Raw genomic sequence first — 26,848 nt, 5'->3', positions numbered from 1 at the left:
AATAAAATAAAATAATATTTTGTTTTTGCCTTATGGTTATTTATTGGGTTGCCAAAAAGTCCATTTAGTTTTCTTTGTAAAATAAAAGACACATTTTTCATTTTCACCAATAACTTGATTGATTTGGACATATTGAGTGTGTCGGCTGTCTCCCACAATTGGCTTCTAGTGGGTAGAAGCCACGGGTGCTGCTAAACATCTTCCAGTGCCTAAGACAGCCCCACAGCAAAGAATTATCTGGTCAAAGTGTACCAAGAAGCTTCATAAGCCACTTTAATCTGGCCAAATAGTACCAAGAAACTTCTCAAACCACTTTTGATGTGTTCGATCAGTCACCGTACCCTGTCCATACACTGAACAAATCATTTTTCACATTTCAGTTGCATTTTTACCTTTCTTGAAATAATAAAGCATAGTACACTGAAAATATTGCATATATTCTTCCATCTTCAATGTTAAAATGGCTACACAAAAATTCACTAATTTTGATAAGATTTTAAAAAATGCATGCTGATATGACAGCTTTCACAATGCAATCTTACAGAATTGTTTCAATGAAGTTAAAGATAAATAAGTCCTATTAGAGCCATTGTACAGAAAAAAACTAAATCAATTTTTTGGCCAACTCAATATAGCAAGAGAAAGCTTAGACTGGAGTTATGCATTACAGCACTAGACTGTTCTTGTCAAGTTTCTTGTGCTATGTGTTAGGGAAGTATCTTTTATTTAATGGAAGAATAGTAAGGAAATTTGATTTAGTAATAAGTCTGAACTTTTTTCTAGAAAAAGAATTTTGAAGTCTTAATCTCTTCAAGAACTCAAGTTTATTATATCAGTGTTAATTTTTCATCACATTAAAAACAAGACCACACCAGAGACCTGAGTTAAAATGAGAAGGGACATTTGTTTTCTGGCTTCTTTCTGTGAATGATGTCCCAGCCAAATTGGTGCCCAAGTAGCTTTCAACGATAATTGGTCCCAACGTTTTCCATCGGTCATCCTATCCCATCTTTTCTTCTCACAATGAAAAGATTGTGTAAATGAAGTCAACACCTTCTAGGTTTCATAATTATATTAAGCAATACTATTTTTAAAAGAAACAAAGGTCAAAAGCTAAAAAGTTCCCAAGGAAAGGAAAAATAGAGGTAGTGATAGAAATCTAAAAGTTGGAGAATGGCCAAGGAACACCAAAAATTTCTTCCAATAGTCCTGTACGTCTTAATTCTAAGTCAAGGAGTTTCTATTTCTTTAGAGACTTATGTAAGGCAGACATTGGAGTGGATGCTGGAAGGGTGGTTGTGGCTGGGTGAATTCCCTGTGAAGGAATTGAGACTTTCTTATGAATTTGGGGGATTCAGTGAGAGGGACTGAGATCCTGAGATGTGGAGAGTGTAAGAGAGTGGCTGCACCCCATCGACAGGTTTCCTCCGAGAAATCCAGGTTTCCAGTAAGGTGAAGAGATAGCAGTAGTATTCTACAAAGCAGCTAAGGTTTTTAAGAGGACTTGAAAAAGTAGAATAGAGATGCATTTCCCTGAATGTGTTACCAGTGAAGAAGGGAGATACAGAGGGCCAGGTAAGTGTGGGAAGCACAAAGCCAAATCAGATAAAGTGTTCCTTTTCAGAGGTTTAGATGGTGGTAAGGAGTGGATAGGGAACATAGAAATGGCTCTAGAGGGATTTCCCATGTCTATGGGAAACACAGGGCATACATTGAGAACTGCTAGAATTGAAGTTACAGAGCCACCCAGAGCAAAGGTTAAAAGAGGTAGGTCAGGGAAGAGGAAAGTCTGAATGGATAAGGATGATCTTAAAGGGGCAGGCTGCTTAACAGAGGGAGAGCCCTCTTGGACGTTGATCTGCCCACAGGTAGGTGTACATAATGATGGAGTTGAGTGGCTGAGCAGAGGGACACAATGACGATGAGAAACAGAAAGGACGTACTGTTCATATCCCAATGGGAATGTCATCAGAAGTGCTGCCATCACACCAGCGTGTTTCCTAAGATAGAGAACCTTCCACAGGGTTATTATGCCAATCCCAAATATGACTGCCTTTATTTGAGCACCGTCCAGTAACTTCAGAAATCAAAGCAACTTGGGCGAGAGTTGAAGGCTATTTTAGAAGCTATTTCAGAAGCTCGTCTACAGGAAGACTATGCTTGGGTCTGCTGGCCTCTAAATGAGATTCCTAGGAGCCATGGAAGATGGAGAGGCAACTGAGGCGAGTAGATGCAAATTCAGGCCCAAGATCCTCTTTGAGAAAGAGGTGAACTGAAAGCTTATCAATGGATGAGCCGTCTTGCTGCTTGACTGACTTGTTTTTATTCCCTCCTTCATTAAACTTATTGTTTTATTTTCTTTAAGATTGTCCCAAAGCAGTTGGATGGGAAAAGAACCAAAAAGGAGGCATGGGACCAAGGATGGTGAACCTCAGTGAATGCATGGACCCTAAAAGGTATATTTTGAAAAATGTTTTCTCCAATGGAGCTTTTGCACAATTTAGTCCAGGGGGTGCTATGCACATGAACAATGAGTTTTATTGCTGCATAACTCTTAATTTAAGTTTGGTTGTGGGAATTAATATTTCTCATGGATGTCCTGAAGGGCACACAGTTTATCTAAATTTGTTCTTGCTTCAAGCCCAGACTCTCAGACCTTTATCATGTTTTAGTCCTTTATTCATTACCCTTTAATTTTGTCCTAGTAGCCTTCACTGAAGGACATTATAAGAAATATTTCATGGAAACCAATATTGTATTTAAGGGAGAGTGTAAGTGGGCCCTTTATTGAGGGAACATGGAAGAAATTTCTCTGTTTTCAGTATTAGGAAAAACTTTCCTCTTAAGCAGCTGGTAGCTGGTATACTTTTATTTATGGACAAGTGATTCCTAATTCCAGTCATGCTTCTCTTTTTGTGCTGGCTGCTAGGGGCTTGGTATCAAATATATGACCTATCACTAACAGTTGCAGAGAACTACAGTGACATTATTCTCTACAGTAAACTTTCTCTTCCCCACTTACCCTCAAGCTTCATCTTATTTTTCCTTTGATCCTAATTTCTATAGTATTTGTTTCTTCTTTTCTCATACAGCTATTCACTGTCTAAAAGGGACAAGATTGGGGCATAAATGAGTGATTGACTGAATAAATAAATAATTTGCTTATTTTCTAGATTAGCTGAGTCATCAGTGGATCTAAATCTCAAATTGATGTGTTGGAGATTGGTGCCTACTTTGGACTTAGAGAAAGTTGTGTCTGCCAAATGTCTGCTGCTTGGAGCTGGCACCTTGGGTTGTAATGTAGCTAGGACACTGATGGTAAGTTTGTGGGAGCCGAATGGTACATTTGAAGCTGTGGCTTCTTTTCCCATTTTACTATATCTGATTGCCTTCCATCTCCTAGATGCCCCTCTCCTCTCTCTCACCTCCCTTTCCCTCCCTCTCTCCTTTCCTTTTTTCTTTTTTCAACATATTTTTAATCGTGAAAGGAGTACATGCTTTTATTATAAGATAGAAACACAAAGTCTCCCTCCATCCACATCCCAAGTCACATTTCCCAAAATTGAACAGATTTTATAGATTACTATGCAGTATATCTTTCCTTCAGCTTTCATAGGCATTTACAAATAGAGAGCCATTTGTCATCTCTACTGTTATGTATGTATAGTTATGAAATTGGATCATAGCATACTGTCTATAACAGGTTTTTTAACTTAATATAAAAATAATTGGGGCTTTCTTTCTATGTATTCCATATTATGTATATGTAGTATTTTGTTGTATAACTGTGTCCTCAGTTTATTTTATCAGTGTCACATGTTTCTTTTAGAGGTGCTGATGATGTGAACATTTTTACACTTACATCTTTACATATTCATAGGATTTTTTTTTGAACAAAGACATAGAAGTAGAATTACTTGACAGTAGAATTGCTATGATATAGATATTTTTTCCTTCCTAAACTAAATTATCTTCCAGAAACGTTATACTAGTCTGTGCCCCTAGAAACATGAGGAACAGAACATTTTATCTGCATTTCTTTAATTAGTGAGTCTTAAATTTTATTTCATTTGTAAAGTTTATGTCTACTATTGATGTCCTTTGGGTTTTGTGGGTTTTTTTAATTGACTTGGAGTTCTTTTTATTATGGATATTAACCTTTTTTCTCTTACATGATGTAAATATTTTTCTTAACTTATTTGAAGTATCTTTAGCTATATCAAAGTTTTTTAAGTTTTTTGTTGTTAGTCTTTTTTTTATGATTTACAGCACTCTTGTGTAAAAGTTATAAAACAGGAAGGTATTCATTTTCCCAGCACTTTTTCACTTGTTCCTTTCAGTGTTGTGTTTGTTTAATATATATTTTATTTTATTTTTGACTTAATCTTTATTGTATTTTTTCCATTACTATTTAGTCCCTTTATATGCCTCTCCCCGCAGCAATCACCACGCTGTTGTCCATGTCCAAGAGTCCTTTCACCTTTATGCCCAGTCCCTCTACCGCCTTACCTCTCCCTCTCCACTAGCTGTCATCCTGCTCTCCATCTATGAGTCTTTCTCCATTTTCCTTGTTAGTTCAGTTTGCTCCTTAGATTCCACATTATAAGTGAAATGATATGTTAGTTGTCTTTCTCTGACTGACTTATTTCACTTAGCATAATGTTCTCCTGGTCCATCCATACTGTTGCAAAGGGCAAAACTTTCTTCTTTTTTACAGCCAAGTAGTATCCATTATGTAAATGTCCTATAGTAGTTTTATCCACTCATCTACTGATGAACACTTAGACTGCTTCCATATCTTGGAGATTGTAAAGATGCTGCAGTGAACATGGGAGTGCTTATGTTCTTTCAAATTAGTGTTTTGAGTTCCTTTGGATATATTCCCAGAAGTGGGACTGCTGGGTCAAAAGGCAGATGCATTTTTAATTCTTTGAGATATTTCCATACTGCTTCCCACAGTGGCTGCACCAACTTGCATTTGTACCAACAGTGCAAAAAGGTAACCTTTCTCCACATTCTGACTAGCACTTGCTTTCTGATTTATTGGTGATAGCCATTCTGACAGGTATGAGATGGTATCTCATTGTGATTTTAATTTGCATTTCTCTGATGATCAGTGGCATTGAGCCTCTTTTCATATGTCTATTGGCCATCTGTATGTCCTCTGAAGAAGTGTCTATTCAGGTCCATTGGCCATTTTTAATTAGGTTGTTTGTTTTTTTGGTGTTGAGTTTTGTAAGTACTTTATAAATTTGGAATATTAACCCCTCATCAGATGTATTGTGAGTATGTTTTCCCATTCTGTAGGTTGTCTTTTTATTTTGTTGATGATTTCCTTTGCTGTGCAAAAGCTTTTTAGTTTGTTGTAGTCCCGTTTGTTTATATTTTCTTTGTTTCCCTGCCTGTGGAGATATATCCACTAAAAATTCCTGTGAGCAGTGTCTGAGATCTTGCTGCCTATGTTTTTTTCTAGTATTTTTATGGTTTCAGTTTTAATATTTAAGTCTTTGATCCATTTTAAATTTATTCTTCTGTGTGCTGTAAGAAGGTGGTCTAATTCCATTTTTCTGCACGTATTTGTCCAATTTTCCCAACACCATTTGTTGAATAACCTATCTTTAACCCATTGCCTGTGTTTGCTTCCTCTGTCAAATATTAATTGACTATAAAAACGTGTATTTATTTCTGGACTCTCTATTTTGTTCCATTGATCAGTGTGTCTGTTTTTATGACAGTACCATGCTGTTTCAATTACTATGGCCTTGTAGTATAGTTTGATAGTAGGTTTCGTGATTCCTCTAACTGCACTCTTCTTTCTCAGGGTTGTTGTTGGTGGTTCCATATAAATTTTTGAAATATTCTAGTTCTGTGAAATATGTCATTGGAATCTTGATAGAAATTGCACTGAATCTATAGATTGCTTTGGGTAGTATGACCACTTTAATGACGTTAATTCATCCTGAACATGGTTTGTGCTTCCACTTACTTGTATCATCTTCCATTTCTTTATTCAGTGTCTTATAATTTTCTGAGTACAGGTCTTTTACATCTTTGATTAGGTTTATTCCTAGCTATTTTAGTCTTTGTAGCACTTGTGAGTGGGATAGCTTTCTTAATTTCCCTTTGTGTTTGTTCATTATTGGCATATAAAAATGCAACTGATTTCTGGATATTAATTTTGTATCCTGCTACTTAGCTGAATTCATTTATCAGTTCTAGTAGTTTCTTGGTGGAATCTTTGGTATTCTGTATGTATAGTAGCATGTCATCTGTAAATAAAGACAGTTTTATCACTTCCTTTCATATTTGGAAGTCTTTTATTTCTTTTTTCTTTTTTAAAAAATTATTTATTTTTTATTTATTTTTTATTTAATTTTATTTTTTAATTAATTTATTTTTTCAAATACATTTGTCTCCGCCTACCCCCAACAACTTTCCCCTGCCCCCCTTTCCCCTCTCCCTGCCTCAATCCTTCCACAATTTGGGTTTGTCCATGAGTCCTTGCTATATGTTCCTTGACTTGCCCCTTCCCTTCCTTTTCCCCGCCCACTCCTCCCTCCTTCCCTCTTGTTTCTGTTGGTTTCGTTTTCTTTTTTTTTTCAGTGCTGCTGGTCTTATTTTCCTTGCATCTTTGTTTTGTTGATTACGTTCCGCTTATAGGTGAGATCATACCGTATTTGTCTTTCGCTCCCTGGCTTATTTCGCTTAGCATAATGCTCTCTAGTTCCATCCACGCTGTCGTGAAGTGTAGTAGTTCTTTTTTCCTTTCTGCTGCGTAGTATTCCATTGTGTAAATGTACTGTAATTTTTTGATCCAGTCATCTACTGATGGGCATTTAGGTTGCTTCCAACACTTGGCTATTGTAAATTGCGCTGCAATGAACATTGGGGTGCGTAGGTTCTTTTGAATTGGCGTTTTGGGGTTCTTAGGGTATCGTCCCAGCAGGGGAATCACTGGATCAAAAGGCAGTTCCATTTTCAGCTTTTTGAGGAAATTCCACACTGCTTTCCACAATGGCTGCACCAGTCTGCATTCCCACCAACACTGTACTCACGTTCCCTTTTCTCCACAGCCTTGCCAGCACCTGTTGTTTGTTGATCTGTTTATGAAGGCTATTCTGACCGGTGTGATGTGGTATCTCATTGTGGTTTTTATCTGCATTTCTCTGATGGCTAGTGATGAGGAGCATCCTTTCAAATGTCTTTGGGCCCCCTGTATCTCTTCCTTAGAAAAGTGTCTGCCCAGGTCCTTTGCCCATTTTTTTATTGGATCATTAGTCTTCTTGAAGTGGAGTCATGTGAGTTCTTTATATATTTTGGAGATTAAACCTCCATCTGATGTATCATTAGCAAATATATTTTCCCATAGTGTTGGCTCCCTTTTCATTTTGCTGATATTTTCTTTAGCCATGCAGAAGCTTCTTATTTTGATGAGGTCCCACTTGTTTATTCTTTCCTTTATGTCTCTTGCTTTAGGAGACATATCGGTGAAAAACTTGCTACATGGGATATCTGAGAGTTTCCTGCCAATGTTCTCCTCTAGGAATTTTATGGTATTGTGACATATTTAAGTCTTTTATCCATCTTTAGTTTTTTTTTTGTGTATGGTGTCAGCTGATGATCCAATTTCAATTTTTTGCATGTTGCTGTCCAGCTCTCCCAACAGAATTTGTTGAAGAGGCTATTAATTGCTCCATTTCATGCTTCTGCCCCCTTTGTCAAATATTAGTTGCCCGTATATATCTGGGCTTATTTCTGAGCTTTCTATTCTGTTCCACTGGCCTATGAGTCTGTTCTTGTGCCAGTACCAGATAGTTTTGAGTATAGTGGCTTTGTAATATAGTTTAATGTCTGGAACTGTTATCCTTCCTACTTTGTTTTTCTTTCTCAAAATTGCTGCAGCTATTCGGGGTTGTTTATGGTTCCATATAAATTTTTGAAATGTCTGTTCTATTTCTGTGAAATACATCATTGGTATCTTAATAGGGATTGCGTTGAATCTATAAATTGCTTTGGGTATTATGGACATTTCGATGATATTAATTCTTCCATCTATGAGCACAGCGTATGCTTCCATTTGTTTGTGTCTTCCTTAATTTCTTTCTTCAGTGTTGTATAGTTTTCTGCATACAAGTCTTTTACCTCCTTGGTTAAATTTATTCCTAGGTACTTTATTTTTCTTCTTGTTATATTGAATGGTATTTTTTTCCTGATTTATTCTTCTATTTTATTGCTTGTATACAAAAATGCCCTTGATTTCTGAATGTTGACTTTGTATCTTGCTGTTTTGCCAAATTCACTTATTAGGTTGAGTAGTTTTTTGGTGGAGTCTACAGGGTTTTCTATGTACACTATCATGTAATCTGCAAACAAGGATAGTTTTACTTCCTCCTTTCTTATTTGTATGCTTTTTATTTCTTTTTCTTGTCTGATCGCTGTGTCTAGGACTTCCAATACGATGTAGAATAGAAGTGGTGAAAGCGGGCATCCTTGTCGTGTTCCCGATCTTAATGGGAAAGCTTTTAGTTTTTGCCTGTTGAGTATGATGTTATCTGTAGGTTTTTCATATATGGCCTTTATTACGTTGAGGAATATCCCATTTATTCCCATTTTGCTGAGTGTTTTGATCATAAATGGGTGCTGTACCTTATCGGATGCCTCAGCAAATTCAGGAAAATGGAAATAATACCAAGCTTTTTCTTGAACCACAAGGGCTTGAAACTGGAAATCAACCTCAAAGAGAAACCTCAAAGAGAAATCTCAAAAACTTGCAAATTCATGGAGACTGAACAGTACACTATTAAACAATGAATGAGTCAATAATAAGATAAGAGAGGAAATCAAAAAGTTTCTGGAAAGAAATAAAAATGAACAGACAACAGTCCAAAACCTATGGGACACAGCAAAGGCAGTCCTCAGTGGGAAGTTAATAGCAATACAGGTCTACCTAAAAAAGATAGAAACATTTCAAATAAAAGACCTAGCACTACAACTTCAAGAACTGGAGAATCAACAGAAAATCCCAGAGCAAGTAGAAGGAGGGAAATAATCAAGATCAGAGCAGAACTGAATGACATAGAGACAAAAAGAACAATTCAAAGGATCAGCCAATCCAGGAGCTAGTTCTTTGAAAACATAAATAAAATCAACAAGCCTTTAAGCAGACTCATGAAGAAAAAAAGGGAGAGGACCCAAATAAATAATATCAGAAATGAAAGAGGAGAAATAACAACTGATAACAGAAATACAAAGGATTGTAAGAAACTACTATGAGCAATTATATGCCCAGAAATTTGAAAACCTCAATGAAATGGACAAATTTCTAGAAAAGTATAATCTTCCAACACTGGAGGAGGAAGAAACAGAAAGCTTGAACAGACCGATAACAGCTGGGGAAATTGAAGCAGTCATCAAGAAACTCCCGGCACACAGAAGCCCTGGGCCGGACAGTTTCACAGGAGAATTTTACAAAACATTTAAGGAAGAGCGAACCCCTGTCCTCAGACTATTCCAAAAAATCCAAGAGGAGGGAAGACTCCCAGACTCTTTTTACGATGCCAGCATCACCCTAATCCCAAAACCAGATAAAGACCCTACAATTTCGCTGATGAACAGAGACGCTAAAATCCTCAACAAACTATTGGCAAACCGCATCCAGCAATACATTAAAAAGGTTATCCACCGTGATCAAGTGGGATTCATCCCAGGGATGCAGGGATGGTTCAATATACGCAAATCAATAAACATAATACATCCCATAAACAAAAGGAAAGACAAAAACCACATGATCATCTCAATAGATGCAGAAAAAGCATTCGATATTTATTTATTTTTAAGGTTTTTAAATCATGTTTATTCTATGACAGTTGTCTCAATTTCCCCCCCTTATCCCTCTCCACCCATCCTACCCCCAGCCCCCACTCCCACAGTCAATTCCCACTGTTGTCCATGTCCACAGCTCATGCATACATGTTCTTTGTCTAGTCCCTTCCTGTTCTTTCCACTATTGTCCTCTTTCCCCATTCCCTCGGATTACTTTCAGTATGCTCCATGTCCATGCCTGTGGTTTATTTTGTTCACTAGTTTATTTTGTTGAATAGAGTCCACTTATGAGTTAGATCTTATGGTATTTGCCTTTCACCATGGCTTATTTGGTTTATTTACCTTAGCATAATATTCTCCAATTCCATCCATGTTGTTGCAAAAGGTAGGAGTTCTTTCTCTTCCTTCCTTCCTTCCTTCCTTCCTTCCTTCCTTCCTTCCTTCCTTCCTTCCTTCCTTCCTTTCTTTCTTTCTTTCTTTCTTTCTTTCTTTCTTTCTTTCATGCAGATTGATTTTATTTATTTTTTATGTGTCAAAGTCAATTATAAAATATTAAAAAATTTAAAACCATTAAAGTCTCAGCAACTAAAACAACATGATACCAGCACAGAAATAATCAGGTAGATCAATGAAATATAATGAGCATTCTAGAAACAAACATATATATCTGTCTAACAATGTAATATATGATTAAATTGATATTTCAAATTAATGGGGAAAATAAGGCGTATTCAATATATAAGGTGCATGGACCACTATTACTTGAAATAAAACAAAGACAAAAACCCTATTTCACACGTTATACAAGAAATATTCAGGTGAGTTAAAAATCAATATGTGAAATCTAAGGAGTTTTTGGAGAAAATACAAACTAATATTTTTCTTACCCTGAAGTAAAATATTCAAACCCAAAAGCTATAAAGTAAAATATTGATAATATGACTATATTAAGCATTTAAGACTATATAGTAATATACATAAAAAAAGGTAAAGGACAAGTAATAGAATGGGAAAGTTATTTGCCACACGTCTAAAAAAGGGTTAATAGTTGGTTTTTTTTTTTTTAGGGAAAAATATTCTACAAACCTTTAATCAATAAATGGATAAAGAATACCAAAAAGTCATTTAAAGCTTTTCAAAAATAATAGAAATAGGCAAGAAATATACTAAAACAGGTTTAGTTTCAACAAATTATAAAGGAACAATTAAAATAGCACATCATTGTCACAATCAGATGCACACATATTAAAAAATATTGGTAATATCAAGTATTGGCAACTGTGAAAGGAACTGGGTATTCATAGATTCTTTTTCTTCATCTTAAAACAGTCCCTTTAGCATATTTTGCAGTGCTGGTTTGGTGGAGGTGTATTCTTTTACCCTTCTTTTGTTTGGGAAACTCCTTATTTCACCTTCCATTTTAATTGAAAGCCTTGCTGGATAGAGCAGTCTTGGTTGCAGGCCTTTGCTTTTCATGACTTGGAATATTTCTTGCTAGTCCCTTCTGGCTTGCAGGGTTTCTATTGAGAAGTCAGCTGCTAGCCATTCTGGGGCTCCCTTATATGTTACTATGTCTTTCTCCCTTGCTGCCTTTAGGATTCTCTGTTTGTCTTTGATATTTGCCATTTCAATTATGATGTGTCTTGGAGTGGGCCTCATTGGGTTCCTCTTGAATGGAACCCTCTTGTGCTTCCTGGACTTGTGTGACTTACTCTCTTCCAATTAGGGAAATTTTCCATCATTACTTTTTCCAACAGGTTCTCCATCCCTTCCTTATCCTCTTCTCCTTCTGGTATCCCTATTATATGGATATTATTACTTTTCAGGTTGTCCTGCATTTCCCTAAATGCCTCTTCGTGATTTTTTATTCTTTTTTCATTTTCTTGCTCTTTCTGGGAGCTTTTTTCTACCTTGTCCTTTAGCTCGCTGATTTGATCCTCTGCTTCATCTAGCCTGCTTTTGATTCCTCCTACTGTGTTCTACAATTCAGAAATTGTATTCTTCATTTCCTCTTGTTTCTTATTGATAGTTTCTGTGTCCCTTTTCATGCTGGTATAGTTTGCAGTAAGTTCCTCATAGTTTCCCTGTAGTTTTTTGTAATTCTCTCTGAGCTCACTGAGCTCATTGAGCTTTCTTAGAACTGTTGTTTTGAACTCAATATCTGATAGTTTACTTGCCTCTATTTCATTTAGTTCTGTTTTTGGGGATTCCTCCTTTCCCTTCAAGTGGGAGTTGTTTCTTTGTCTTCCCATTGTTTATGAGACTCTTCTTCTTTGCTTCTGCTTCTTAAATTGATCTGTCTTGATCTCCTGACTTTGTGGTGTGAACTTCTATGGTAGGAGACCACTGTTTTTACTTTCCAGATCTGCCTCTGATGATGTCAGATCTTGTCCCTGTCTGACCTTAAGGCAGTCTGTTTGAGACTTCCAGGAATCTACTGTCTGTGGCTGTCTCCTTCAGGTGTTAACCTAGCCGCTCTACACTTAGCAGGTGGCTTAGACAGCACAGGGCATGGTGGAATTCCACCTGGGGGCGGGTCTATTGGGTCCTCTCAAGCTGCTGCCGCTCAGGGCGCATAGTCTCTTCCTGACCAAGATGGCTGCTGCTGCATGGAGGATGAGTCAGCTCCAAGATCCTGTTGGTTACTCTCTCAGTTCTCTCCCCAAAGCCTCCTTCCCCTGTCTTTCCTCAGCAGTCTCTAGCCCACTCTGCCCATACCTTTGCCAGAGACGAGAGTAAGTGACTGCAAATAAAAATTTATGTGTTGGCCCTTTAAATAGCTCTTTGCATCTCCAGCCACCAGTCTCTGGCAGAGAGCAACCCTGATGCTTTTCACAGCTGGCTGTACGCTGTGTACTTTATGGGCTCTGGTGCTGTAGGCTGGAGATCCGCGCTTTTGGTTTAGCCCCACTCTTCTCAGGGGGATTCAAGTGGCCCTTTCAGTATCCTTCTGGTGCTGCTGCCCGTGGGTGCCCCTCCTGCTTTCTTGAGTCTCTACAGCACTCCTTACCAGTTAGATTGCCTTAAAGCTGATTCTTCTGTTTCCGAGGTTGTATGGCTCCTCTCTCTCTATTGTTCAGTTGTTTGTTCCAGGTGATTTCTCCACAATTTAGTTGTAATTCCAGGTTGGTCCTGGGAGGAGGTCAGTGTGACTTCCAGTTACTCCTCCACCATCTTGATTCTGGATGTCTTTTGTTTCTTGTCTGATTGCTGTGGCTAGGACTTCTGGTACTTCAGTTGGATAAGAGAAGTAAAGGCAGACATCCCAATTTCAAGGGGAACATTTGTAGTTTATGCCCATTGAGTATGATGCTGGCAGTGGGTTTGTCATATATGACTTTTTTTGGTTTGCCTATGTTCCCTCTATTACCACTTTACTGAGAGTTTTGATCATAAATCAGTGCTGGATTTTATCAAATACATTTTTTGCATTTTTGATATGATGATGTGGTTTTTATCCATTTTGTTTATGTGATGAATCACATTTATTGATTTGCGGATGTTTTATCAACCTTGCATCTCTGGAATAAATCCCACTTAATCATGGTGTATAATCTCTTTGTTCATTGCTGTATTTGATTCGCTAATATTTTGTTTGTTAATATTTTGTTTGCTAATATTTTGTTGAGGATTTTAGTGTCTATGTTGATCAGGGATGTTGGACTATAATTTTCTTTTCTTGTAGTGTCTTTATCTGGTTTTGCAATTAGGATAATGCTGGCCTTATAAATTGATTTTAGGAGCCTTCCCTCTTGAGTTTTATGAAATTGTTTGAGAAGATGTATTCATTCTTCTCGGAATATTTGGTAAAATTCACCTGTGCAACCATCTGGTCCAGGGCTTTTGTTTGTTGCAAGTTTGTTGACTACTGCTTTAATTTCACTAGGTGTAATCTGTCTATTTAGATTCTCTGATTCTTCCTGATTTAGTTTTTGAAGACTGTATGTTACTAGGAATTTATCCATTTTGTCCATGTTGTCCAGTTAGTTCACATAGAGTTGTTCACAGTATTTTCTTACAGTCCTTTGTATTTCTTTGGTGTCAATTGTTATTTCTCCTCTTTCAATTCTGCTTTTATTTACTTGGGTCCTTTCTCTTTTTTTCTTGATGAATCTGGTTAAAAGTTTGTCAGTCCTGTTTATCTTTTTGAACCAGCTCTTGGATTTATTGATCTTTTGTATCATTTTTTAAGACTCTATTTTGTTTATTTCTGCTCTGATCTTTATTATTTCCTTTCTTCTTCTCACTTCGGGCTTTGTTGCTCTTTCTCAAGTTCCTTTAAGTGTAGTTAGATTGTTTATTTGAGCTTTTTCTTGTTTTTTTGACATAAGCCTGTAATGCTATGTATTTCCGTCTTAGGATTGCTATCCCAGTGTCCCATAGATTTTGGGTTCTTGTGTCCTCATTTTCAGTGTTTCAAGGCATATTTTGATTTCTTCCTTGATCTTATTATTGACCCATTCATTGTTTAATAACATGTTATTAAGCTTCCATGTCTTTGAATGTTTTTCAGTGTTCTTGTGATTTTTTTTTTTTTTTTTTTTTTTTTTAGTTTCATAGCATTGTGGTCAGAGAAGATGCTTGATATGATTTCAGCCTTCTTAAATTTATTGAGACTTGCTTTGTGTCCTAACATGTGGTCTATCCTGGAAAAATATTCCATGTGTACTTGAAAAGTCTATACATATATTCTGCTGCTTTGGTATGAAATACTTTGAAGATATCAATTAAATGCATCTGATCTAGTGTGTAATTTAAGTTCCCTGTCTCCTTGTTGATTTTCTGCCTAGAAGATCTATCCATTGAAGTCAATGGGTGTTAAAACCCCTGACTATGACTATACTTCTATCGATGTCTTCCTTTATGTTCATCAAGATTTATTTCATATATTTAGGTGCTCCTGTGTTGGGTGCATAAATGTTTACGAGAGTTATATCCTCTTGTTGGATTGTTCCCTTTATCATTATGTAGTGTTCTTCTTTGTCTCTTACTATAGGCTTTGTTTTAAAGACTATCTTTTTGGTTATAAGTACTGTTATCCCAGCTTTTTTTTCTTTTCCATTTTCATGAAATATCTTTTTCCATCGTTTTACTTTAAACTAATCAGGCCTTAAAGTGCTCATTAGTTGATGTAATCAAGCTGTAATCAGCAGCCCGGCTTAAGCTCCACAGGGTGGGACAGAGTGATTCCTGCAGGCAGGGTTGTTGCTGCCCCTCAGTTTGATGCCACTCAGAGGGGAGTGCTCTGCCTTAGAAAAATGGCTTCTGCAGTATGGGGAATGACTCAGCACAGGGATTCTGGTGGCTCTTCCTTCATCTCTCTCCCCGGAGCCACCAACCCCCGACTCCTCAAGCATCTCTAGTACACTCTGTCTTTCCTCTGCCGGAGCCCAGGGTAAGTGGCTGCAAATGAGATTTTGTGTGTTAGCCCTTCAAAAGGCACTCTGTGTCTCCAGCCATCTCTCCCTGGCAGACAAACCCTGCTTCTTTTCACAGCTGGAGATTATCTGGGTTCCTTTCCAGCTCTGATTCAGCTCTGAGGAGCCAGCTTGGGGTTTAGACCCCCACACTTCTCAGGGGTAACCCTCCAGCCCCTGAAATGTCCCTCCAGTACTTCAGCTGCCACCCATGGGAGCCCAGCCCGCTCTTTCACGCCTCCTCCACGCTCCCTACCAGTCTCGTCATAGTGAAGTGATTTCTTCTGTTATTCGCTATAAGGCTTCTGTCCAGCTTGTGTTCAGTTGGCTATTCAGGATGATTTCTCTACAGTTTAGTTGTAATTCCAGATTGGTCCTGGGAGGAGATTAGTGTAGCTTCCACATACTCCTACATCATCTTGGAGCTCTCTTTAATATATATTTTAAAACCTTACATGATATATAAAAATGTCCTTTACTTTTATCAATTAACATTGTAAAACTTTCCCATGTAATTAGAAAGGATGCCTATTAGGACTTTTAAATGGCTTTAGAATATGCTTTCTTGTGTGATGAAACATAATTTACTGAGACATCTCCCTACTCTTAGACATTAAAATCCATTCCAATTTTTTTTACAAAAGTGTAAATTTTTACAAATTTTTATGTAACTATAATTAAGTTGCAAAGAACATCTTTGTGACTACATCTCTGTCAGTATTTCAGATTATTTCCTGAGATATATTGCTGGAATAGGTCAAAAGATGTTAACATGTTAAAGACTCTAGAGACACTGCCAAATTGCTTCCCAGAAAAATCACACCAGTTTACATTCTCAACCAGTAAAACTGGTTTTTCACTACCACATCCTTACCAGCATTGAGTATTGTAATTTTCTTTAATCTTTGCAGATTAACCATTTAAACTGTGTAGCATGCCAGGAAGCCAAAAGTTAAGTGTAAAAGATTAACTGCATGTGACTAAACTATGTCATGTTTATAATTTATCTCGCTTTCTTCCCACTGCCCAGCATGTTTCCAGACCACCTTCCTTGCTATCCGCTCAGCCTTGCTTTAAGGAATGCAAAAATACTTCAGAAATAAATATCTCTAAACTAAGCACAAGTGTCTTCTGGATTTTCCATACATTTATTTCCCATCCATAATAGGTCACTTAGCTGAGTGAATAGGCCAAAGAGTTACCTGTGGACTTCAAAACAAACAGCCAATCTAAACTGTGCTTTTGAAAGAAGGAATTCTGGTCTATCTTTCTCAACCCCAAAACAAATCTTGGGTCTTCATTGATTGTTCCCCTAGAATCTTTATTCTAATTGAGTTTCAAGGTCCTTAATAGAAAGATATTGATATAAGAGAGAGCAGAATCTTAGCTTTATAGCTAATCGTGGCAGAGCTTCTCTTAGATAATTATGCTTATTTATGATCTACTGAAATACACACACCACACGTCACCCTCCAGAAAGTAGGCATCTTCATTTGCTTGCAACTCTGTGGATCTCATTTCTTCCCCACAGTTAACTAGATGTATGACCTTAGTGAGTCACCTATCTTTTCTGGGCTTTAGTTTCCATATCTGTAAAACGATGTAATTGGACCAAGGATTTTAGAGACCCTATCCAACTTTAAAGTTGCATGGTTCTATAAGACTTTATAGGAGATGTAATTGAAGTGTATGAAATCATGAAAACTATTTCTGAGAGTATAGAATCATCCTCTACATTCTAGATTATTAGGCTTTTGCCTCCTGGAGAAATAATACATCTTATACAGTGTTAGTGGGAAATAACTCATACGTCATTTTTCCCAGGAGTTAATTTAGGCTTTAATGAGTCTAAAGATGAGCTGTTATTTATACTTAATTATTCCTTAAGGGGAAGCAAAGACATTGGGGGCTAATTCTTTAAGATGGCAACATAGACATTCTTATGAGACTCACCTCCAAACATATCTCTGGTGCCATTGTCAAAAGTCATGGGTTATTAGTTAGATCCACTCAGACATTTCTTAATTTCATTACTTTAGGGAACCAGGCACTGGGTATGTAATTATTTTATCTTTTAAAGAAAGTTGATACTCTATTAAAAACTTAATTTGCACAATTTAATTTCTGAAGTTCCCTATGTTTTGAGGTTCCCAAGCTACTCCAAAGCAAACTCCTTTTACGGATTTTAGGAAAAACACCCTGTGAACTGTTCCCCCAAAATACACAATGATATCTTGTTTCCATGCAGGGATGGGGCGTCAGACACATTACATTTGTGGACAATGCCAAGATCTCCTACTCCAATCCTGTGAGGCAGCCTCTCTATGAATTTGAAGATTGCCTAACAGGTGGCAAGCCTAAAGCCCTGGCTGCAGCAGACCGGCTCCAGAGGATATTTCCCGGAGTGGTATGTTGATGCTGTTTGGGAATGTCAGACGTTGTCTTTTATGTCTGTAACATTTAAGTCTTGAGGAATGAGGCTCTATGGTATTGGTGAAAGACAGTCAGACAGCTGTCAGTTGCTACCAGATTCTCATCATGTGGCTGAGCTTCTGTTTTTCCTTTTAGAAATGGGGATTAAAACACAAAACAAAACCTCATGTGTTATTGTAAAAATGAAATGAAGAATGTATGAAAAATATTTTGTAAGTTACAAAGCATTGTCTGACTTTAAGATGAAGAATTCTGGGGGTATGCATATTTTTATATCCTGCCTGTTCCAAAGGAATTTATGGTCGCAGACAAAGGATACTATTTTTCCTTCATCTTCAGAATTAAGAGATACTTAGAACAGGTTTACGAAACTAAACTGAATGCAAGTCTGTGCAGAAGAAAGATTGGGCTAAATATTTAGATTTTTTACTCTAGCTGCTTATTTTTGAGTTGGATCATTTAAACACCATATAATAAGAGATAAGTTATGCAGCTCACTTGATTCAAAATCTTGTCAGTCATTTTTTTAGGCCAGTCTGCAAAAGAGATTCTGCATCTTGCATGCTTAATCAATTTATCTGACAGGTTAGATTAGGTATTTCCGAAGTATCTGCCTATACTTAAAGTGCCACAAGAGGCTCTCAGCCTTAGCTAAAGAAAACCCACTTTCTCACTTTAATCACTTATTATTCATTCATTTTAGCAGTCTTTGCTTTAGAAGTAACTTTGACAGTTTTGTTCATTTGACTGTTGTAATCTGAGGGATGTCATTTATCTGGTTTAATTCAGTAGTATTGATTGAGCATGTACCCAGTTAGGTGACTGGATGCCCAAAGAAATAAGAATAATATAACCCTATCATTAAGGAGACATACAAGTTAGGTTTCCGCTGTGACAATATTGCATATCACGCATCCCAACATTTCAGTAGCTTACAATTAAAAATATTTATTTCATGCTCACAGGCTGGCAGGTTGGCTGCGGCTTAGCTCCTGAGCTAGGTCAGACTCCAAGCTTCAAGTCAGATTCCAGTCTGCTCTATATGTCATTATTTCAAAATCTAGGCTCAGGAAGCAACAGCCATCTGACCCTGCTCTTCTTATGGTAGAAGGTGAAAGTTTAAAAGCATTGGTGAAAACTTACAAGACCTATATCTCTTCAAGTCTCAGCTCAATAGTGCAGTGTTCTCCCATCTCCATCACCAAAGTTAAGTCACAGAACCACACTCAGAGTCAATTGGGTTCGTCAGTACACTCTGCCTTTCTTGAAGGAGGTCCTGTAAAGTCGTGGCAAAGGACATGAACATATAATTCTATTAGAGGGAGGCAGTAGTTGAGAAGAATAATCCAGCCTGTCACTGAAGAGTGTTGTGAATTCCCCTCAGGGTCCAGACAGACCTGGCTTTGCATCTGAGCTCTGCAACTTATTTGTTGCCTGAAATATTGACTTGCCCAAATCCTAGCTGTTATCTATGAGCCAATTCATTTCCCCCTTCTTTATTTGTTGTTATTCTATTACTCATTCATCAAAATATTTAAGGCCTACTATGTACTTGGAACTGGGGAACAAAACAGACAAAGTGCCCTCTTCCTTATTTGGAGCTTACAGTCTAGTTGGGGAGATAGTCATTAATAACTAATTTCACAAAGTATTATACTTGTAATAAGTACATGGAGCAAGAGCTCAGTTGCCATGAGAATGTTTAACAGGAGGGCCTGACCAAGACTAGATTTCCTTGAGGAAACTAAGTCTCACAGGATGAGTGGAGTTAGCCAGACTAAGGGTGGCAGAGCAGTCTGCCAAGGGTGGCATGGTGCTTCTGTGGAACTGAAGGAACAAGGATGGCTGAAGCACAACGGTCAAGGAAGACAGACAAGAGGCTGGGGTGAAATCAAGGGTCAGATCATGCTGGCCTTAGAGATCGAGTTCAGCTTTTTCTGAAAACATCAGCCCGTCAGAATCAAGCCTTTTCCTCAGCACTTACATCATGTTATTCTGTTTTCCCTTTTGAATTATTAAGTCCTTGAGACCAGGAGTCAGTTCTCTTATATAACTTTTATTTTTTATGCCTATTAAGTAATCATAAATAATATATAACACCTACCAAAGTAATGTAGTTTTTTCATTCAAAAATATTTATCCATTACCTTCCTTATACCACGCCATGGCCAATAGGCTAGTCCTAAGTGAACAAGACATAAAAAGAACTGCTCTGCTACAAATACTATGCCTACTTTGGGGTTGAACTAGTGGAATAGGAAAATACCTGACCTTTAGTAAGTCATATAACTATTTGAAGTCACCATTTTCTTAAAAGACAAAGCAATGAAATGTAGAATCATGGAGCCACACTAAAGGTTTTAAAACCCAACTCTTAACACCTGCTTCCAAACCTGATGAGTAATTGATATTGGACTAGCTCTTCTAACATAAACAATTATGCACCTGGAATATACAAAATGACTCTTTTCAGACAATGAACAATAGGCAATGAAAGACATGATCCTAGACAGAAGGGACAGAATGAATATTCATCCCAATTTATTGTATGAAGCATTTTCTGGCCCATGCCAGGCCCCATAGGATATTCTTGGTCTTGATGATCTGAGGAAACTGAGATCAGAGCTCAGAGCAGCTGAGGTGGCTGGAATCTGCGGAGCAGAGTATCAGACATGTGGGAGCTGTGCAGAGTAGTAGGTCCAGAAAACTGTCTAGGCAGCATCTTGAGTCTTTGAATAACAAGTTGCGTGTGTTCAGGTCATGACTCTGTAAGGCGGGGCAAAAAGCACCACCATTCTTCTGTGACAATGGAGATACCTGAGCTCTAACAAGGCTGGGAAACTTTGGAGTACCACCTATCCAGAAGGAAGAGACCTCATTGAATACTCTGAACCCTTAGGTAACACTCCAGGAAGGCCATAGAATTAAACATAAAAGCTAAAACTGCAAAACCTTTAGGAATAAGCTGCTTAGTGACCTTGTGATAGGCAGAGATTTCTTGGGACCCAGTAAATACTGACCATAAGTGAAAAAAATGTATAAGTTGGACTTTTATTAAAATTTAAAACTTATACTTCTCAAAAGACACCATTAAGAGAATGAAAAGGCTAGCTGAAACTGGAAAAATACTCAAAGTACTTATATTTGGCAAACATCTTTATCCAGAGTACATAAACAACTCCTACCATTCAATTATTAGAATACAGACAAAAACTGTTTTTAAGGAGCAAAAGAATTGGACAGGCACTTACTTCATAGTGAAGATCTGTAAATGGTTAGTGAACACATGAAAATGCTCAACACTAATAGTCATCAGGGAAATATGAATTAAAACCACAAAGATGTATCACTACGCACCCACTAAAATGACTAAAATTAAAAAGATGTCAATGCTAAGGGTTATCAGGCTTTGGAACAACGAGAATTCTCATAGTTTTCTGGTAAAATGAGCCTTTTGGAAATTAGTCTGACAATTTCTCATGAAACTAAGCATACACTTACCTAATGACCCCAAAATTTCACTTTTAGATATTTATGAGAAATGAAAACATACATACATGGGTGGGCAAAAGTATATGTACAATTGAAGGTTGTATTATTATTTATTAATTATCATATTATTTATTTGCATTGTTTATCTGTTTTCCATAACAACTGTAAACATACTTTTGCCTATCCCTGTATACTAAGTGACTTACACAAGAATGTCCACAGTAGCTTATTCATTATAGCCAAAATTTAGAAGTAGCCCAAATAGCTGTCGATTAGAAAGTAAATAAACAAATTGAGGTATATTTATACAACAAAAAGGAATGTACTATTGATACTTACAATTTGGATGAACCTCAGGAGTATTACGCTTAGTGAAAAAAGTCAAACATAAACAAGGTACACTGTGGGATACTATTTATATGAGGTTCTAGATTAGGCAAAACCAATCCAGGGTTTAAAAAGTCAGAATAATGCATGACTATGTTTACGCAGCATTATTTACAGTAGCCAAGCTATGGGAACAACCTAAGTGTCCGTTGATAGATGAGTGGTTAAAGAAGATGTGCTTCATATATATAATTGAGTATGACTCAGCCATTAAAAGGAATTAAATCTTGTCATTTGTGACAATGTGGATGGATCTAGAGGGTATTAAGCTCAATGAAATAAATCAGGCAGAGAAGGACAAATACTATATGATTTCACTTATATGTAGAATCTAAAAAACAAAATAAATGAACAAACAAAATAGAAACAAACACATAGATGCAGGGAACAAACTGGTGGTTGCCAGATAGGAGATGGTTTGGAGGAATGGGTGAAAAAGGTGAAAGGATCAAGAAGTACAAATTGGCAGTTATAGTCACAGGGATAGAAAGTACAGCATAAGGAATATAGTCAATAATATTGTAATAATTATGTTGGTGCCAGATAGGTACTAGACTTACCAGGTTGATCACTTCATAAGGTATATAAATGTCTAATCACTATGTTGTACATTCGAAACTAATTTTATATTATATGTTATCTATAATTGAAAAAGAAATTGTAAAAAATGTCAGAACAGTGGTTGTCCCAGTGGGGATGGGGAGTAGTAGGGACTGGCTGAGAAGCGGCTGAAGTGCACATGCTCGGGCAGTGAAAATGGTCTGTGTTTCAACAGGGCCGGGATAGTCCTTAATCTGCAGTTTGACAAAACGCATTGAACCTTACACTTGAGATCTTTGCTTTTCACCCTTTCTATAAATTATACCTCATCCCAGCTACACAATTGAATCATCTGGGGAGTTTTAGAAATACTGGTGGCTGGCCCCACTCTCAAAGATTACAATTTAAATAGTCTAGGGTAAAGCCTGGCGTTAGGATTTTATAAAACTCTCTGAGTGGTCCTAGTGTGCAATCAAGGTTGAAACCTACTATGTTGAAACTTGCTGAATTCCAACCTCAGGTGTGTAACCTAAATGGTGGGCCACTAGTCCTACAGAGGCTTATTGGCTGAAATTTTAGCAAGCAGAAAATTATTTAGGTTAGCAAAGTGGATATGGATGAGAATCTGTATTATTCAATAGGTCAGAATCGGTACTGACCAATTGCTTTAATCTTGCTGTCATTAAAATACCTAAATAATACCTGTTTGGATTAAGTTACTACCATTTAAAATGCTTTGCCACTTGTAATAAGACAGTAAGTTGTTATTATTATTTTTATTATTACTATAGCTGTTGCTTTTCTTATTGTTTCTTATAGCACTCATTTGGTACATGTTAGATGCACCATATTTAATGGGTGAATGAATGAAGTCCTGACCGTTGTCTTTGTGGTGTTCTCATTGTTAAAAATGGGCTTGCTTTGAACCTTTATTCTTTCTGAAGTCCTTACTGTCTAGCATCCTTTCCTGCTTTGCTTGCAACTTTTTTTTTTTCATTCTTTTAGAAATTGTTGCTGTTGTCACTATTATCCCTTTCTTGAATTCAGAATTTAAGATTAGGAGAAAATAGCTACGCTGTACAAAATAGATTTTCCTTTGTAACAGGACTTCCTTGCCCCCCTGAACTATTTTTACAGTAGTGAGGGGTTTTGGCAAAGGAATGCAAAAGCTGATGTTTTCACATACTTTGCGGTGGCCAGCTCCATGCAGGGGATTAAAGGTGCAGTTTGTGATTCTAGAACACTTTTTTTCCTGTGGAAAGTTAATGCCCTCAGCTTCACTGGCACCCGTGTGTAATTCACTATTAATTTGCCAAGTCACTCTGGGGCCCACAGGGGCAAATGGTAAATTACAGAGCTATTCTAAAGCCCCTGTGAAACATTGAATTCCCCACACTTGAAGAAAACCCAGGTCACCAGTCAACTTCTGCTTTTGGGCAGGGGATGAGGCTTCACTCCAGTACCACACTCTGCTATCCCCACCTCCCCCTCACAGCCCACCTCCCCAGCAAATACATCTATGTACTCCTAAGTAGATTTTCTGGCTGGGAAGTAGAGTCTTTGGTTTTGAGGGGTTTATATTTTTTAGTGTTTATAACCCTAAGAAGATTAAGGCAAGACTAATGCTCGTTCTAATCTTATGTGAATTTATTAAATCAAATGATTTTTGTTATAATATCCCATTTGGAGATGTTATACACTAAGGGGATGGAGGTCAGGGGAAGTTGGGAACAATAGAGAGAGACAGCTCGGCTGGACAGAGGGGATTTGTGTAGGCAGTGGGCATTTTGATGGAGTTTCTTAGCCTCAGATTGTAGGAAAGGGCCAAAGATAAATAGTTTTCTTCAGGGTTCTTGCCTCAGATGGGAAGTGCCTCCCACCCACTTTGAAACAGTATCTGTGTTTCTCTGTTGCTTTATCCAGACTGAAGGACCCTGGGGTGACAGGCCAAGGAGAGCTAGGCTACAGAGTTAAAGATGGAGGGCACAGGTAGCAAAAGGACAAAGCAGCATAATTATGCATGGAGAAGTTTCTAATTGCAAATGACCATACATACAGGCTCATAGCTATGGGGAGACATGGGCTGTAAGATACCACCTATACGTCTGCTTCAGACATCCATATATCTCGGTGTTTCCCTAGAATGCCAGAGGGTTCAACATGAGCATCCCCATGCCTGGCCATCCAGTGAACTTCTCCAGTGTCACCCTGGAGCAAGCCCGCAAGGATGTGGAGCAACTGGAGCAGCTCATCGAAAGCCATGATGTTGTCTTTCTGTTGATGGACACCAGGGAGAGCAGGTGGCTTCCTGCAGTCATAGCTGCAAGCAAGAGAAAGGTAAAGTATATGGATCGTGGGGCTTTTGTCTCTGGTCGAGATTTAATGCACCGTCACCCTACAGAAAGAAGTGTCCCTAGTCTACTCTCCCTCTAGAAAAGACCTGTGTTTTGTCTGTCCCAGTGACACATTGCAAAAGGGCTTCCACTCCAGACTATCTGCCTTACAACCATCATCCAACAAAATAGTTATCTTTTACTGTTTAATTTTCATAGCCTTTTGAGGTACTCTATGCTAGAAGGAATACTCACACTAAAATATAAGCTCCAAGAGGACAAAGATTTTGTCTTATTCACTGTTATTTGGTCAGTGACAACTTCAAAAGCCAACGGTATTGAGGTTTAAATAAATCATGGTACATACAAGGTCTGTCAAGAAAAAGTCCAGCCATTATTAATATAACAAGAATGGTTTGTGCAACATTGATGTAACCTGGACCTGGCAGCCAAGGTGAGTGGATTGGAATGTGCATGCATGAACAATGACCACCTCACTGTACTCATCAGTTGGGGGTGGTAGACGTAGTTGCATGAGCATGTGAATTGTTTGGCCGTAACCTTCAAAGGGACTGAGCGAGGAAAGCAACAAATCTGCATCAAATTTTGCGTTAAACTTGAACATTCCTCTGCGGAAACTACTTGGATGATTCAGAAGGCCACAGCTCTGGTAATTGGCAGCTTCATCATGTCTCATGCAGAGTTCTTTTGGTGAAACATCAAATCACCCAGGTGATTCAGCCCCTCTACAGCCCAGATTTGAGGCCCTGTGAATTCTGTCTTTTCTCAAAATTAATTACCTTTGAAAGGAAAGAGATTTCAGACCTTCAGTGAGATTCAGGAAAACACAACGGGACAGCTGATGGCAATTGGGAGAACTGTGTGAGGTCCCAAGGTGCCTACTTTGAAGGGGACTGTGATGTCATTGTCCTATGTAGAGTGTTACTTATATCTTCAATAAATGTCTCTATTTTTCATATTACATGGGTGGATACTTTCTGTACAGACCTTATACATCTGATGGAGTAATATGCAGCCATTCATTGTAATGTTTTCAGTGATTTTTTTATAACTTGGAAAGTACCACATTATGTTAAATAAGCAAGGTAAAATATATCAATTATATGTTATATATAAACATTCATATCTATGTTTATCATGGCGGGGAGCAAGCAAAAAGGGAAGGGAGAAAGAATAGGAGATAAAAGGAAAAAAATAATAGAAATACCCCAAATTATTAATAGTAATTCTTTGAGCTGTAAGATTGTGAATGACTTCTGTTTTCTTTTCTGGTATGCTTTTTCATTATTTTTCTGACTTTCTATATAACCAGAAATTTGGGAGAATAAGCTAAATTACAACTAAGAGAAGTTCTTATATATACATTTTTAAAAACTATTGTTAAAAATATATGTGAAGGGTGAATTGTGTAGTATGTGAATTATATCTCAATAAAACAGTTACCAGAAAAAGCTATATAGAGATGACAAACCATAGCATAGCAGTGGAAAGAATGGGTTTGAGAAATATCAAAATGTAGTTTTATACCCTAGCCTCTTACAGCTGACTGACCTTGAACAAGTTATAGAAGTAAGCTCTCTGACTTACAATATCCTCATCTTTAAATAGGAAATGTTTGTTAGGAGTTTTTAAATGAAACTAAAAGAGATAATTTATTTTAATCACTTGTCAAGTCTTTTGCACTTATTAAGCCCCCAGTATTGTGTAGCTTCTGCCAACATTATCCTCTTGTATCTAATTACACTTATATTCAGATACTTATAAAATAAAATTTAAGAGCTGACCAAATATGAAATTAGCAATGGCTTAAAATATGTGTCTTTTAATTCTATTCTTTTATTTCTTGAAACCCATAGCTGGTCATCAATGCTGCCTTGGGCTTTGACACATTTGTTGTCATGAGACATGGCCTGAAGAAGCCTAAGCATCATGGGGCTGGGGACCTGTGTCCGAGCCACCCTGTGGCACCTGCTGACCTGGGCTCGTCACTTTTTTCCAATATCCCTGGCTACAAACTTGGCTGCTATTTCTGCAATGATGTGGTGGCCCCAGGAGATGTAAGTGAATTTCTTTGGGGTTCTCAATATTTGATACAGCTCTCTTGCCCACTGTGGCAGAGAGACTTGGCTTTTCTTTTATGACTATTTAAATATTGTCTTTTAATAAAAAGAAGAATTCTTCACTTTAGGGGGTAGCATTATCCTGCTGTGAGCCTTGATTGGTACCATCAGCTGGATATAGCTGTTCCCTGTTCACCAACAGAAACGCAACAACAAACCAGTTTTTGCAAAACTCAGCAAGGGAACTGCAGGGTGGACTGGTCCCTGGCAGTGCTCAGCAATGTCTCCTGAGTGTATCTTAGAGAAGAGAGCATTAAATGGGGATAAGACCCAGGCTGCAGTC

General features: G+C 37.6%; 1 protein-coding gene across 1 annotated transcript in view; it reads left to right on the top strand.

Annotated features, from left to right (window-relative positions):
* The window catches only part of ATG7 (autophagy related 7), a 282,375-nt gene that overhangs the window by 73,080 nt on the left and 182,447 nt on the right, over window positions 1-26,848 (top strand). The window contains exons 10-14 of the mRNA XM_054595174.1: window positions 2,366-2,456; window positions 3,174-3,318; window positions 17,488-17,646; window positions 24,234-24,428; window positions 26,302-26,502. Coding sequence (XP_054451149.1) covers window positions 2,366-2,456; window positions 3,174-3,318; window positions 17,488-17,646; window positions 24,234-24,428; window positions 26,302-26,502 — 791 coding nt within the window. The remainder of the gene's footprint in view (window positions 1-2,365; window positions 2,457-3,173; window positions 3,319-17,487; window positions 17,647-24,233; window positions 24,429-26,301; window positions 26,503-26,848) is intronic.

This window comes from Pteronotus mesoamericanus, unplaced genomic scaffold (genome assembly GCF_021234165.1).
Source record: "Pteronotus mesoamericanus isolate MK-2021 breed Mesoamerican mustached bat unplaced genomic scaffold, CSHL_Meso_final scaffold_54, whole genome shotgun sequence".
Lineage (NCBI taxonomy): Eukaryota > Metazoa > Chordata > Mammalia > Chiroptera > Mormoopidae > Pteronotus > Pteronotus mesoamericanus.
Note: the sequence above shows the minus strand (reverse complement) of the source record. Positions and strands in the feature narration are given on the sequence as shown.